This window comes from Parasteatoda tepidariorum, chromosome 4 (genome assembly GCF_043381705.1).
Source record: "Parasteatoda tepidariorum isolate YZ-2023 chromosome 4, CAS_Ptep_4.0, whole genome shotgun sequence".
NCBI lineage: Eukaryota > Metazoa > Arthropoda > Arachnida > Araneae > Theridiidae > Parasteatoda > Parasteatoda tepidariorum.
The window spans coordinates 46,640,950-46,654,756 of record NC_092207.1 but is presented as its reverse complement, the minus strand read 5'-3'; the positions used below and the strand labels follow the sequence as shown (position 1 = coordinate 46,654,756).

The window sequence follows — 13,807 nt, the reverse complement described above, 5'->3', positions numbered from 1 at the left end:
GCTGGAGTTCTGTGCCTGAAACCAGAAGAAGTTAAAAATTTAATAGCTATTTTAATGGGGCATGCAATTGTCCTGCGATTTACCATATAATCTGAGATAAGATCCCACTGAAACCAATTTTCGGTTTTTGTCATAATGGAACAATTTACCCCGACCCGCCCTTATTTAGGGCATACGGGTAAATGTTTATTAAAATTTAAAAAAAATCCAGAGAACAGTACAAACATAAAATACATAAAATACGCATCAGACATGGCAACAGCCCATGAACATGGCGGGCGTAGAGCAGCTAAAAGCTTCAAGGTGATAAACATCAAAACAGCAATATATTAAAAGTGTCAATTAAAAGAATAATTTAAAAGAACAATTTAAAAGATAAACGTGCAAAAATTACAAAAGAACAATATTGTATAACATTTAAAAACAGTACTTTTAAAACCAATTAAATAGTAAAGTAAATAACAATAAAATTATAGCAAGTAAAAGAAGAAGAGATAATAAAAGACATAGTAAAAAAAAATTTGAGACACCCAAAGTGGAAGGAACAAGTTCCGAGACATTAAAGACCGTCCCCCAATACATCCTCTAAGGTTTGTTTAATAATCTTTTTTATGATATCTCTACAAGTCAGGCTAGCATAGCATTGATGTTGACCAATATTATTAACGTTATTGCCCCGGATTGTCTGGAATTGAGAACAATTCATTAACAAATGATCAATAGATTGATATTTACCACAGTAATTGCATTCTGGAGTTTTGTGGAATAATTTATATTGGTGTTCTCCAAACACTCCGTGGCCTGTTAAAAATTGATTGAGATAGAAGTTTGCTTGTAGTCTGTTTAATTTCGGGATTTTTAAAAATTTGAATGTCTGTCTCCCTTTCTCGGAACTTCGCCATTCCAGCCCCCAGCGCTTCATGCTATATAATTTAACCTGAGTTTTAATTTGGGCGATGGAGCATGGAAACTCAAGGGTAATTTGGCAGAGATCGGTGGCTTGCTTAGCTGCTCTATCCGCCTCCTCGTTGCCTTGAGTACCTATATGAGCTTTAACCCAATTACAGAGTATATTAGATCGCCATAATTGTTTAGTATTTTCAAAAATTTTTGAGTTTGATACTGGGTTTTGTAAGGCTTGCAACGAGGAAAGCGAATCAGTATAGATAGTGGCGTCTGGATATTCCTTTTTAAAGAGACAGAGAAAAGCATTATTAATTGCCACCAATTCTGCCATGTAAACACTAGTATTGTTTGAGATCCTAGTGGAGGTTGCCTCCTTGATTAAAGAACCGTACATTTTAGTAACAATGCCGAAGTCAGTTCTATATTCTGTGGTATCAGTAGCGGAGTTGGCAACTTCCATCCTTGATCCATCAGTAAAAATTTCAAGGCTGCTGTTTGTTGGGAGAGATCTATCGCAGGGAACGGAAATAAGTTTTGATGGGTGAATCCTTGCTGGTGTATCATCCATATGTGCTGTGAGGAGAATCTGCGGCACCTCTGAGTCAAAGTCGTTAAGTCTCCAATTCCACTTAAGTCTTTTAATGCAAGTGTCCTCCAAAATCTTAAGATGGATAGGTTTCACCCCCGCCAGTATCTGGAGGGCCTTCGTGCTGGTTGTAGAGTAGGTCTTAGTGATGTTAATGAGTGAAATTCTCCGTATGGATTTAAGGTTTTCGTTGATTTTAACAGTATTGTGGTACCAGACACTGGCGGCGTATAAAATGATTCGCTCCGTAGCCCGCAGGTAGATCAACTTAAGGATAGAGGGTTTTAGGCCCCAAGTTGCCCTGGCCATCCTTTTAATTAAGTTATTAAAGTTTCTGACTCTCTCTTTGACCTGGTTTAGATGTGAGATCCAGGTCAAACCTGGGTCGAGTACAACACCGAGATATTTAAGGTTTTGTACTTTTTTCCCTGAATATTTATGATTTGGACTCATTTTAATAATTGGCTGTCTGCCAATTCTTTTTCTATTTTTTGGAAAAGTTATGCATTTCGTTTTGGTATCGCTAAATTTAAGATTATTACTCTCTGCCCAGGCTGAGAGTTCAGCAAGACAGTAGGTGGCCACTTGATCGAAGCGATACAAAATTGGGTGTCTCAGTAAAAGCAATAAATCATCCGCGAATGCTATTATGCGGCAATCATTAAGATTAAAATCGTGGAAAACAATAAAATCAATACAATTAAAGTAGCTAAAAACCGAATTAATGTATATCAGCCACAGCACCGGTCCAAGTGATGAGCCCTGCGGCACTCCCAAAAAATTGGATTGCCTAAAAATACAATTGCCCTCCTCGTCAATAAAAGTGACCACTCTCTGGCTAAGGAAGCCAAAAATAATCGGTTTTTGTCATGGCAAACCTCGAAAACTTATGAAAACATCAAGAACTATCAAACATTTAAATGTGAATATTAAATAATCCGCTTGAAGTTTTTGATGTTAAATTTAAAGTATTAAAGTAATGTAGTTTTGAATATATGCTTATGTTAAAGCAAATATTTAACAGTCATTNATATATATATATATATATCCCTACACAAGCAATGAGACAATACAAGACCAAATTTTCAAATAGTAATATTTAAGACAAATAATAACGACAACTAATAATAATGTGTTGACGACAAAAAATAAAAAAAAAATTCCTTTTTTTATTCACCCATACGAAGAACAAATATGCAGTTAGTGGATAATAGAAGCTATTATCAACTATTGAGGTAATTTGGTTGGGTTTGCAAACTTATAAAAAAAATTTGTACATTCCTTATTGATTTAATAGTGTAATCATTTTATTTTGTATAACATCTTCTTTCTAACCCTAAAAGTATATTATGTTGATAAAAATAAATCTCTTAAAATTGAAATAAAGGAGACAGACCAGAGATTCCTAAGTTATGAACAAAGTGTTTAGAATCAAGATTCTTTTAAAGTCAGAAATGTAAAATAAGAGTAAATAAAATATCATAAAAGAGGCAAAAGAAAACATGAATGAGAGGAACTTAATATGAGAGACTCAGTAAAATAGAGTTATTAAATAAACCACTTTATTTCTTATTGTAGTGTTCACTAAATTAGAAAATCAGCTGGATTTAAGTAATTTTGTTCAAAATTAGTAAATTCTATGAATTTTTGTCATGATTGTTTACTGTCGTATCAACTAAAAACCAACCAATATTTTTAAAAGCGCTTCTACTATAAATGTAAACTGATGCTTATTGTAACTTGCACAAGTAACAAATAAAAGTATTCCAAATATTGTTTGATGTCAAAAGGAGAGAAATTAGGAAAAAAAATAATAAAAGATATCAAAGATTTAATTCTTATCACAGTGTTCACTAAATTCAATTAGCTAAAATACTGAAATTTTGTTTAGAATTATTAAATTCGATGCATTTTGTCACTATTGCTTTCTGTCGTATCAAACGAAAGCAGAAATATGTTCTTAAAAGTGTTTCTGCTATAAATGTAAACTGCTTGTAATAACTTGTCAGATTAACAAACAAAAGTATTTCCAAAACCTTCTGTCAAAAAGAGAGAAAAAAAATAGATTAAAAGAGATCAAAGAAAAACTAAGTGAGAGAGTCTTAATATTATAGAATCAATAACCATTAGTAACTTAGTAAACTAATGTAATTCTTATTGCAGTGTTCTCAAAATTAGCAAAAATCAGCTTATAGAACGTAATTCCGTTTATATTTAGTAAATTCTTTGTATTTTTCCGGAATTATTTTCTGTTGTATCAAATACAAATCGACATATATTTTAAAATCTTTCTGCTATAATTGTAAACTACTTATCATAACTTTCGCAAGTTACAAACGAAAGGATTTACAAAACCTTTTGATGTCAGAAAGGGTAAGGAATAGAAGAAAAAATGTAATAAAAGAGATCAAAGAAATGGAAGAGACTTAATATTAAAGAATCAATAAAGAAGAGTAACTTGTTAAATGAATTTAATTCTTATTACAGTGTTCACTAAATTAGCAAATCAGCTTAAATAGTGTAACTTTGTTCATAGTAAGTAAATTCTTTGTATTTTTCCATAATTGTTTTCTGCAGCATCGAACAAAAATAAAAGTATATTTTTTAGAAGTTTTGCTGCTATAAATGCGAACTGTTCACCATGTCCTACCAAAATTACAAACAAAGGGATTTCGAAAACCTTTTAATTTTAGAAAGAGAAAATAATGCAAAAAGCAAAAATATAAAAAAATCTCAAAGAGAGATACTTAGTATGAAAGAATCAATAAAGAAGAGTAACTTAGTAAACAAATTTAATTCTTATCTCAGAGTTCATTAAATTAGTAAATTAGCTTAAATAACGCAATTTTGCTCATAATATTTAAATTCTTTGCATTTTTGCCACGATTGTTACCTGCCGTATTAACCAAAAATTTAAGTATTTCTTAAAAGTGTTGCTACTATAAATGCGAACTTCTCACTGTAACTAAATAAATAAAAAGAATAGAAGAAAATATATAATAAAAACTCTGAATCAGAATGAGAAATAAATCTGAATGAGAGAGAATCTCAGAATTTCAATAAGAGAATGTAACCTAGTAAACTTATTTAATTCTTATTACACTGTTCACTGAATCAGCAAATCTGCTTAAATGACGTAATTTTGTTCATAATAAAACTTTTTGTATTAATACCATGATTGTTGCCCGCCGAAACAAACAAAAATCGATCCTGATATAAATATTAACTGCTCATCATAACCTACCAAGATTGATCTTTAAGACGCTTTTGCAAGTAGAGTAATTTAGTCATCGGATTGGGAGAATGGAACTGGTAGAAACTTTATTTCAAACGCAAAAAGTATGTTTTTGTGTTTACGTTATTCTGGTTTTAATCCCTAAAACTAGAACTAGAACAAGCCTAGTATTAACTTATCAAGAAATGGCACAGTTGTTAACATTGTGTTTTGTTGATTTAAGCCTAAATCTTATAAATATTCTTTAATTTGTTTCTTCAGAAACATTAAACTACATATATATATATTAATATTACATCGATTGTAATTTTAACAGAATAAAACACATTTTACTGCCACGTTTTAAGNGACAAGCCTAGTATTAACTAATCAAGAAATGACACAGTTATTAACATTGTGTTTTGTTGACTTAAGCCTAAATCTTATAAATATTCTTTAATTTGTTTCTTCAGAAACATTAAACTATATTTATATATTAATATTACATCGATTGTAATTTTAACAGAATAAAACACATTTTACTGCCACGTTTTAAGGATTGTAAGGTCTTGTAATCGACACTTAGTAATATTTTCTTCACTCAAGGGCACTCAAATCTCTACTGCTGATTTATTCCAGACAGAATTATGTTTTAACTATATTTCTGACGGCTATAAGCGGAATATGTTATAATTATTTTTTTGTCATTTTTTTTCAATCAAATTTCCGGAAACTTTCCAACCAACTAGAGAACTTATATCACATCTGTAGCCCTGTCTGTGACAACCTAAAGAATTTACACCAATTTGCTTATCACTACAAAGAATAGAGGTACTCATATTGCCAGTACTTTTTCAACGTAAAATCGAATTTTAGCCTAATGCTTTACAGGATAAGAAACACAACATACAGTATTTATTGCAGCAATTTTTACTGTAAAATCAATGAATAGCTGAATTGAAATATTACTGAAAAATTACGGTATAAAATTTTTCGATAAGAATGGATTTTACGTATGCTGCATTAAGATAACCAGCAATTTCTACCGTATATAATCGTCATAGTATTCAAAACAATTATTTTATGTTCAAGTAAAAGTTCGCCGTCTTTTCCACTAGTTTATCAAATTTCAACTGGTGCTTAGCACTAGATAGCAAGTTGTATTTTTCCCTAAGTGATGCAAGCGTAATAGTACATAACCCATCAAGCTGTCGACCACTTTTCGACGTAAACAAACTAACAGACACAGTTCTCAGATGTAGAAAATAAACAGAATAAAAACAAAACATTTAAATTCCAAATCATAAACTTTTAAATCTGCTATTTTCATGCAAAAACTTCAAAGAAGTTTGCAAGGCGAGAAACCAGTTTTATTTCTGTCATACCTAAAATCGAAACTTAGGAGCCGTCATTTTTTTTTTAAGTAATGCGCTTTACCTTTACAAAAGTCTGACTGAAGGAAAATATTTTTTTTTCACACATACTTACAAAAAAGCTCTTATTTTTTTAGATTTGTATTACTGACGATGTTTTTCTTATAGGTTTAATTCTTTATCATAATTTGTTGCAAAGCTTACAGTACGCAAAGGAAAGATATCACCCTGAGTAACTTTTGATCTAACGATCGGATTTTAAAATTAAGGACTCAATCTTAATGTCTCGAGGGGGTGACTTCAAATATACTAGTTAATAAGTACATATAATATTTTAAAATACGAAATCAGATGCAAAAACGTGCTTTCTCTGAATAAACATACCTCTCCTTTTTGACTGCTTCTCAATTGTGACTCCAAAATTAAAGAAGGTAAGCCGCAATCGGGTAATAATGAACCTAGTTGTTTGATCAGGAGAGGGCTCCAAAGTTTGGACCCTTTAATGTTAATTTCACCTTTTAGTATACTTTACTATATGTCGGAAACTGCTTAAGTGAATTTAAAAAAATTAGTCACTGAATTTAATAAGTGAATTACTGAAATATCTGAACTCTATCTTTTCTTGAAATCACTGGATCATTATAATTTAATAAATATCATTGTAAAAATTACGGTATAAAATTTTGCAGTAAAATTGGATTGCATGGTAAAATAGATATTACGGATGATGCACCTAAGGTGCCAGTGCTTTTTCTCGTAATTTATCCGGAATTTTTAATAGTTTATATACCAGCTCTTACTATTTACTGTCAACTTTAAAGGGATTTATTTTAATACTTTTTAACAATGATTTCCAGTCTAGAATAAATTGTTCCTCCTAATTAGTAAAAACTTTATATTTCGGTACTTATCATTACGTGGCTAATCTCTCCAGCAGAGAAAAAGTGAAGTAATCGAATTAAGGAAATAAAAGAAATGGTTAACGCTCACCAATTTCTTCCAAGCGGAAAGCTGATACTCATTTTTGGTCGTAAAGTATACCAAAATATTTATTCTCAGCACCATTAACAACTGTTTTTTCTCTCTCTTCTCCATTCAGGGTGTTTGAAAAAAAAAGTAACACCGGGTTTTCTGATGAGGCTCTCGTCCTGCTCTATTCCCTCAGGACTTCATTTAGATCAATGGATGTGATTAGCGAAAGGTGAGACTAATTGTTATCGGTCGCTGTGAGGGACACTAAATTACAATGAAATAAATACAGCCCTGGATCTCCTGAGAGATTGTATTTTCATTCTTTTTTTTCTACTCTTGCACCCTTTTTTTCCTCCATCCTTTTATTCCAAAGCTTGCATTTGGCTTTTTCTTTTCAAGAAATTCTTAGTTTGTGTTTGGAACTGTAATAAATTACGTGGTTAATTTACTCCCCTTTAACGTTCTAGAACTTTTCGAGGACCTCTACTTTCACATTCTTCTATTCCATCTTATTAGATGCGATCTTATGTCAAAGCAGTGAAAGCTTCTTCTTTGTAAGGAGAGAAGATAAAAAATATTCCAATGTGTTGGCGATAAAAAAGAGGTTGGCATTGTTTAGGATGGTTCTGCTGCATGTTTATCTGATGGCTAAGGTTTAATTAAATGCCAATAGTGAGAATGGGGGTTATTTTGTATGCTTTCAGTGTTTTGTTGTAAGGTTTTCTTTAAAGAGATACTTGTTCAGTCTCTTGGGTCCTTTTCAAATTCTTTCATTACCACCTTATTTTGAGGAATTAAAATCAGATTTGCACTGATCAAATGATCAAAAATTAAATTTTGAAACATTTTTTATCCTTTTTGCAAAGACAGACTCTGATTAAATCATGAATAATTAGGTGTTAATTTCACAATATGTTTTTGAGGAAGATCAAACATTTATATAGTATTTTTTTTCTGTTATGATGCTTAAAAGAACTATATTTATCTTAAAAAAAGCGTAATATTTTAACCTGTAATATTTTATTAAAGCCTACTTTTGTACTTTAAATGTTGCTCAGTAGAATTATACAAAAGTAATCTAAATGTCTTAAATATACATAATACTTATAGTTATAAACAATTCGTTAACCAAAAGATTTATAACAGTAATGAACTTTTTAGCAGATAATGGCTATTTATTAAAATTTTTATAATCTCCTATTTCGCATGTAGAATTTTTTTTCTCTTTGTCTTATTTCTTCTTAAATACCACACTTTTAGTTTTTTTTTTCTTTTAAATATTATGTTATGTAGAATGTTTTCAAAATTAATACCGTTGACTGGACCCGTTCCAAGGCTGGAGTGGAGCTGGACTAGTGGCCAAGTCCTGGGCTATGTGGTTAAGGGTTTTTCATAACCTAGGTACATGCTCAGCGCTTGAAGGAAAGAAAAAAAAGTACTTATAGTTAATATATATAGTACTTATAGTTAATATATATGGTACTTATAGTCTTACATATATATAGTACTTATAGTTAAGTCTTCATTATAACCTGAATTATTTTATTTCATGATTACGTTTGCGCAATTTCCAAAATTGATTTTTATTTCGCAAAAATTAAAACATCTTTTGCCTTCAAGAATTCATTTTTAAATGCATAAAGTGGCTGGCATTATACTTTTTATTCAACAAGACAAGTCCTACTAACTTTTTAAAATTAAGTTTTGAATTGAAAAAAATATTCAAATACCTTTAAAAAGAAACTGAAACACATGGTGCATGAAGTACGTTTTATCAGTAGGAAATATCTCTGTTTAACACATAAAATACTTAAATTGCATTTAAAATGTAAAATAATCGGAAAGTGTGTCACAATTTAAATGCAAATTCATTAAAAAATGATAAATAGATGAGTGTTTGTTGTTGCCTTCTTTAACTCAATATATTAAAAAGTATATTGACAATTTTTATTATCTTAAATAAAAAAATAAAAAAGTGATATAATAAAGATGATGTAATTAAAATTCATCACGTCAATTATGAATCTAATTATTTTTAAGTTTCACTAAGAGTTTGCATTTTAGTCAAATTTTTACTCTTAAAAAATGCACAAAAACATTCTTAAGAAGCTTTTATTTTTTTTCTCTTTTAAAATCATTGAGTTTACATTCAATTTACCCAATTCATAATTCCCTTCCACACATTTTGTTTTCTCAGATATGTTGAAAACAAAATGCGATATTGTCGATTTTTTCAATAGAGAAAAAAAAACGTTTTATTTTCGTTAACAAGACATTCTGTTTTTAAAATCACTGAATTCACAATACATTTACAAAATCCATAATCATAATTAATTTTTTTTTCATTCTCAGTGAAATTCATTTAATCTGTTCTGTGTTGTTTGTTTTGGTTTTTTTTCCCTTTTTTATTCATTTTCTCAAAAATACTAACTAAAAAATACAAAGTAGTCAATTTCTGCTTTGCAAAAAAATTAAATAAATTAGGTTAGCAAGATATTTTTGTGACTTTATTTTATTTTTCAAAATCATTAAGATCACAACACATTAACACAATTTATAATCTGTTTTTTTCCTACATAATTCATTTTCCCAGATATGCTAATCAAAAAATACAATATAGTCCGAAAGTCAAATCGATTCAAGCACGATATCCAACGTCATAAAAACGCCCACGGACTTTTATTCGAAAATAATAGAGGTTATCCATGCCATTACCATTAACATTATAACGTAACAATGGATCAAAGTAATTGGTAATAATTTTTTTCACTTTTTGCAAAGGTAGCAGTTGTCCGTAGATGAGGGGTATCAAGACTGCTAATATCCACGAAATGAGACATCTGCTGTAATTTATTTGTAATTTGAAAATCCGTTTTGTCCAATCGATGGTTTAATGTTACACAGTTAGTGTCAGAAAAATGTCTTTAAATTAAGTTAATAGAGAAATTTGTTCCGTGCATTAACTTGCAATGGACTCTGATTCCCGCTTGGTCTAGAATATGGCTATCTACTTCTTGGCTGAACGAATATCCTGTAAAAGAAGATTTTGTCTTTGCTTGTTAGGAAGATTACTTAACTTTAATTTAAAATAATGCTCATCCTCTTAGAAGTATCTCGGCGTAACTTTTTATTTAGTTTGAAACTTCAATATATCCTTATTTTTTCTTCTTCTTTTCATACGTTAAAAGGTTAATTGTAATTTTTTTTTTATTCTTACACTCGCAAAACATACGCTTTTAATTTTCGCAAGTATTAACTTTAATTATAAAATATAGGTATTTTTTTTCTGGAAATAGTATGTGACAGTTAACAAGAGCTTTAATTGAAAGCTTGATAACTAAACCATTTATTTAATTAATTTATATTGAGAAAGAAACATTAATGTAACATAAAAACGCTTTCAGAGTAAAATTTTTAACAATGGATTAGTAATTACAGTAACATTTAGATTTTTTTAAAAGGTTCAGAATATACGTCAATATTTGCATATTTATATGTCGATGATAATTGTATGCTTATTTTTAACCTGATTATCAATTTGAATAACACTGGGAGTATTTTTTTTTGTTTCACGTTGATATATTTATTTTTTCATTTTTTTGTTTTGTTTCAATAGATTTTGGATTCTATCGCCAATCGCTAATTACATATTGCTAATTTCAAATCTGCAAAGAGTTTCTTACTTCAAACTAAAGATTTTCTAAACTGACAGTTTTAGTTCCTTTTTTTTTGTCAATAGGTAAAAGTTTTAAAACGTTATAGATAAAAGATTGTCGCTTAAATTATGCCACCAACTTTTACGTGAATTAAGGCAGATCATCATAACTAAAACTGCATACAAATCTATACTTAGAAATACCATCGTACACCGCTAGGGGCTCTTCCATATTATGAACTGTTTCTTCATCTGCTTCTGAACTAGCCAATATAGAAAAGCGCCCCTTACAGCGTACGATGACATTTTCGGGCATGGGCTCCTATCCTATTTTAATCTGATGATGCGCCCTAACTCTCTTAAGAGTTTATCGCAAAATTTACTCGACGCATTGTTATCTATAACGTCTTAAACTTGTACATTCCGAACAAAAAATTTTCAAAATGTTATTTTTAAAAGAATTTTAGCTATAGGAGCAAGAATAATTTCAGATGCGTAATCTCCGCACCCGAATTCCTCAAGATCAAGTATTTGTATAAATACAACAAGCAATTTTTTTCCCTAGTAAGTCTTCGTTTTTATGAGGGCGTTTTTATGAAGTTGATTCATGTTTTACATATAGTATTTGGAACTTCTTAAGCGGCAAATTTTCATACTGACACATTTTTTTATATATAATTAATAAATTTGTTCATATTTGCTTGATTTTGTAACCTGAGATTAAATAGTTTTATTATTATTTTGAGCTATTTAGATCGCTCAAAATTTTTATATCAGTGTCAGAACATGCTAAATGATTTCGAAGTTTGCTTAGTCTGTCACTAAAATCATGTCCTTAAAATTTTGAAGAATAAATTACGGAAGCATAGATAAGTAAATCCAAGATACTTTACACGATCCTATCTTAATCTAGGAGACAGACTAGGAAGAAATGTTGGTCTATTAAAAAGGTTATCCGTTTTCCTGTATTTAGGTGTTTCATAGGAAAAAAATGTATGCAAATGAGTATATCTTCTAAAATTATCGTGGTATATTTATTTTTATTTTTATTAAGAAAATATTCGTTATAAAATATATCTAAATAATAAATAAGTTTAGGTCCCCCAATAATGAAAAATTTAGTTGCTCATTAAAATTGTCCTCTCATATCAATTTATAGACACGTATTATAAAAATGTACTCTTCGTTGACTTTGAATAAAGTTACAGTTTAAATGACAAACAACCAGGACTTTATCAATTTCGTTTTTGCGTACACTCATATGACGAATGGATAATTAAATATACCAATATACAAATAAGTAAATAGACGATTAAAGTCTATAATTTCATGTCCTATTTTTTTTTAAAGAAGAAAAGATGAAGCACTACAGTTAACTGTTCTTCCAACAGCTTTGATAATTTGTTTCTCCAACAATAATATCAGTTTTTGTTTTAGTCAGTAAAATCTTGTAGTTCAAACATTTGTTTCAGTTTCATATTTTATAGAACACTTCTTTCCATAATACCAAATAACCTCTATTTATTGATAAGGAGATTTTTTTTATATATAAAGCTGAAAAAGTTCATATTTTTTAATACTCACTAGAAGTTCATCTGAAAAATATTTAGACGAAAATTACTTTGTATGAGCACTTTGATTACCGTAAATTTCACTGTATAAGTCATTCAATCAAATCATTTTAATCATATTTTTTTTTAAGAAAAAGGAGAGGAAAAAACGTAGTGTTAATACAGCAAACTGAGTCTTATTAGTAATTTTAGGCACAAGCAATTTTCTCCACCATAGGATGTATGTAATTGAATTGTACATCCCGATCATTAAAAATACCGTAAAAATGAACCAGAATTTCAAAAATCAACTAAGAGAAAAGCAAAAAAAAAGAGATAGCAGGATACGGTTTACTATGTCTTACTTAGATATCACGCTAGTTAATCCTTACCAAGTTTTAAAAATGATTACAAAGTCTGTGTGCAGATAGTGAACATTTAGATCTTTCCCATCAGTCTTCAGTTGTTTAGTTTTTAATTGAATTTTCATATCGATGGTAAAAACTATGTTTCTAAAATTGTTACAAGCCATCCAGAAACCGTGTAACCACAGGTTCTTGAAATATAGCTGTAAATAATAACATAACATATCATGACATGTTTTCAACTAGAAATGTAGCAATCAATTAGTAGGAATAGCCTCCAGTCCTAATAAAAGATACGTTAAACAGAAAGCATTGTATAGAATCAAAGAATTGTGTTAAATAAAGAATTGAAGGTATTGTATAAAGTAATGAATTGGTACAGACAACTTTTACATGCAAGGTAACACTTTTCTGAGCGTTTGAAGGAAAAAGCTATTTCTTTTATTAGCTTAGATTACATGTACGGTAAAATCTTTCTTTACAAAGAACACATTTCATGCACTCCGGTTTCGTATTTTTTATCTCAGTGTGTTTTAAAATAATGACTCTTTAAAGAAAAAATCACATTGCCTTTTCTCCGAAAAAATAATTATTTTTAACTAAAAAAAAGTAAAGTGATCTCAAAAGAGGTAAAAAGATCTTTTCGAGTTCTTTTTTTATGAATTTAACTATTTTACTAACATTATGAAACGTAACATTCAAGCTTACTTATCCTAAAAAGTATAAAAATCATATTTTTGACAAACCATTAAAACTATAAAAACTATGTGGTTACGTAAATCAATTAAAACAAACACAATTCTTAAAGCATTATACACAACACACAATAAAATAGATTTCACCCAAGCAGGAAAAAACTTTTATACGTATGCAAATGTGTTGATTCATATCATATAAACATTAAAAATTTAAAGCCTAATATCAAGTCTCTATGTAAGTATCATTTTATGATCAAAAACATTTAAAACTTGATTCAGGCACTTCGTACAAAAAGAATATAATTTAAGCATACAAACTATGTCAAACTAAATGTCATAATTTTCCTGTCTAAAAGAATCCTCACATTTACGATATGCATAAGGTACTTATTTTATGACTTTCAAAACGATATTTTTAAAAAATGTTTTTCTTGAAATTACGAACAAACTATAAAATTAATCTTCCATGCAGGAAAGATGAAGCATTT

At 29.5% G+C, this 13,807-nt stretch overlaps 1 protein-coding gene across 1 annotated transcript; it reads right to left on the bottom strand.

The window, feature by feature from the left end:
* Positions 1-559: 559 nt before the first annotated feature.
* Positions 560-1,801, bottom strand: LOC139425439 (uncharacterized). The gene has a single exon (XM_071180330.1). It carries the CDS (start codon positions 1,799-1,801, stop codon positions 560-562), a length of 1,242 nt encoding a protein of 413 aa, XP_071036431.1.
* Positions 1,802-13,807: the final 12,006 nt, after the last annotated feature.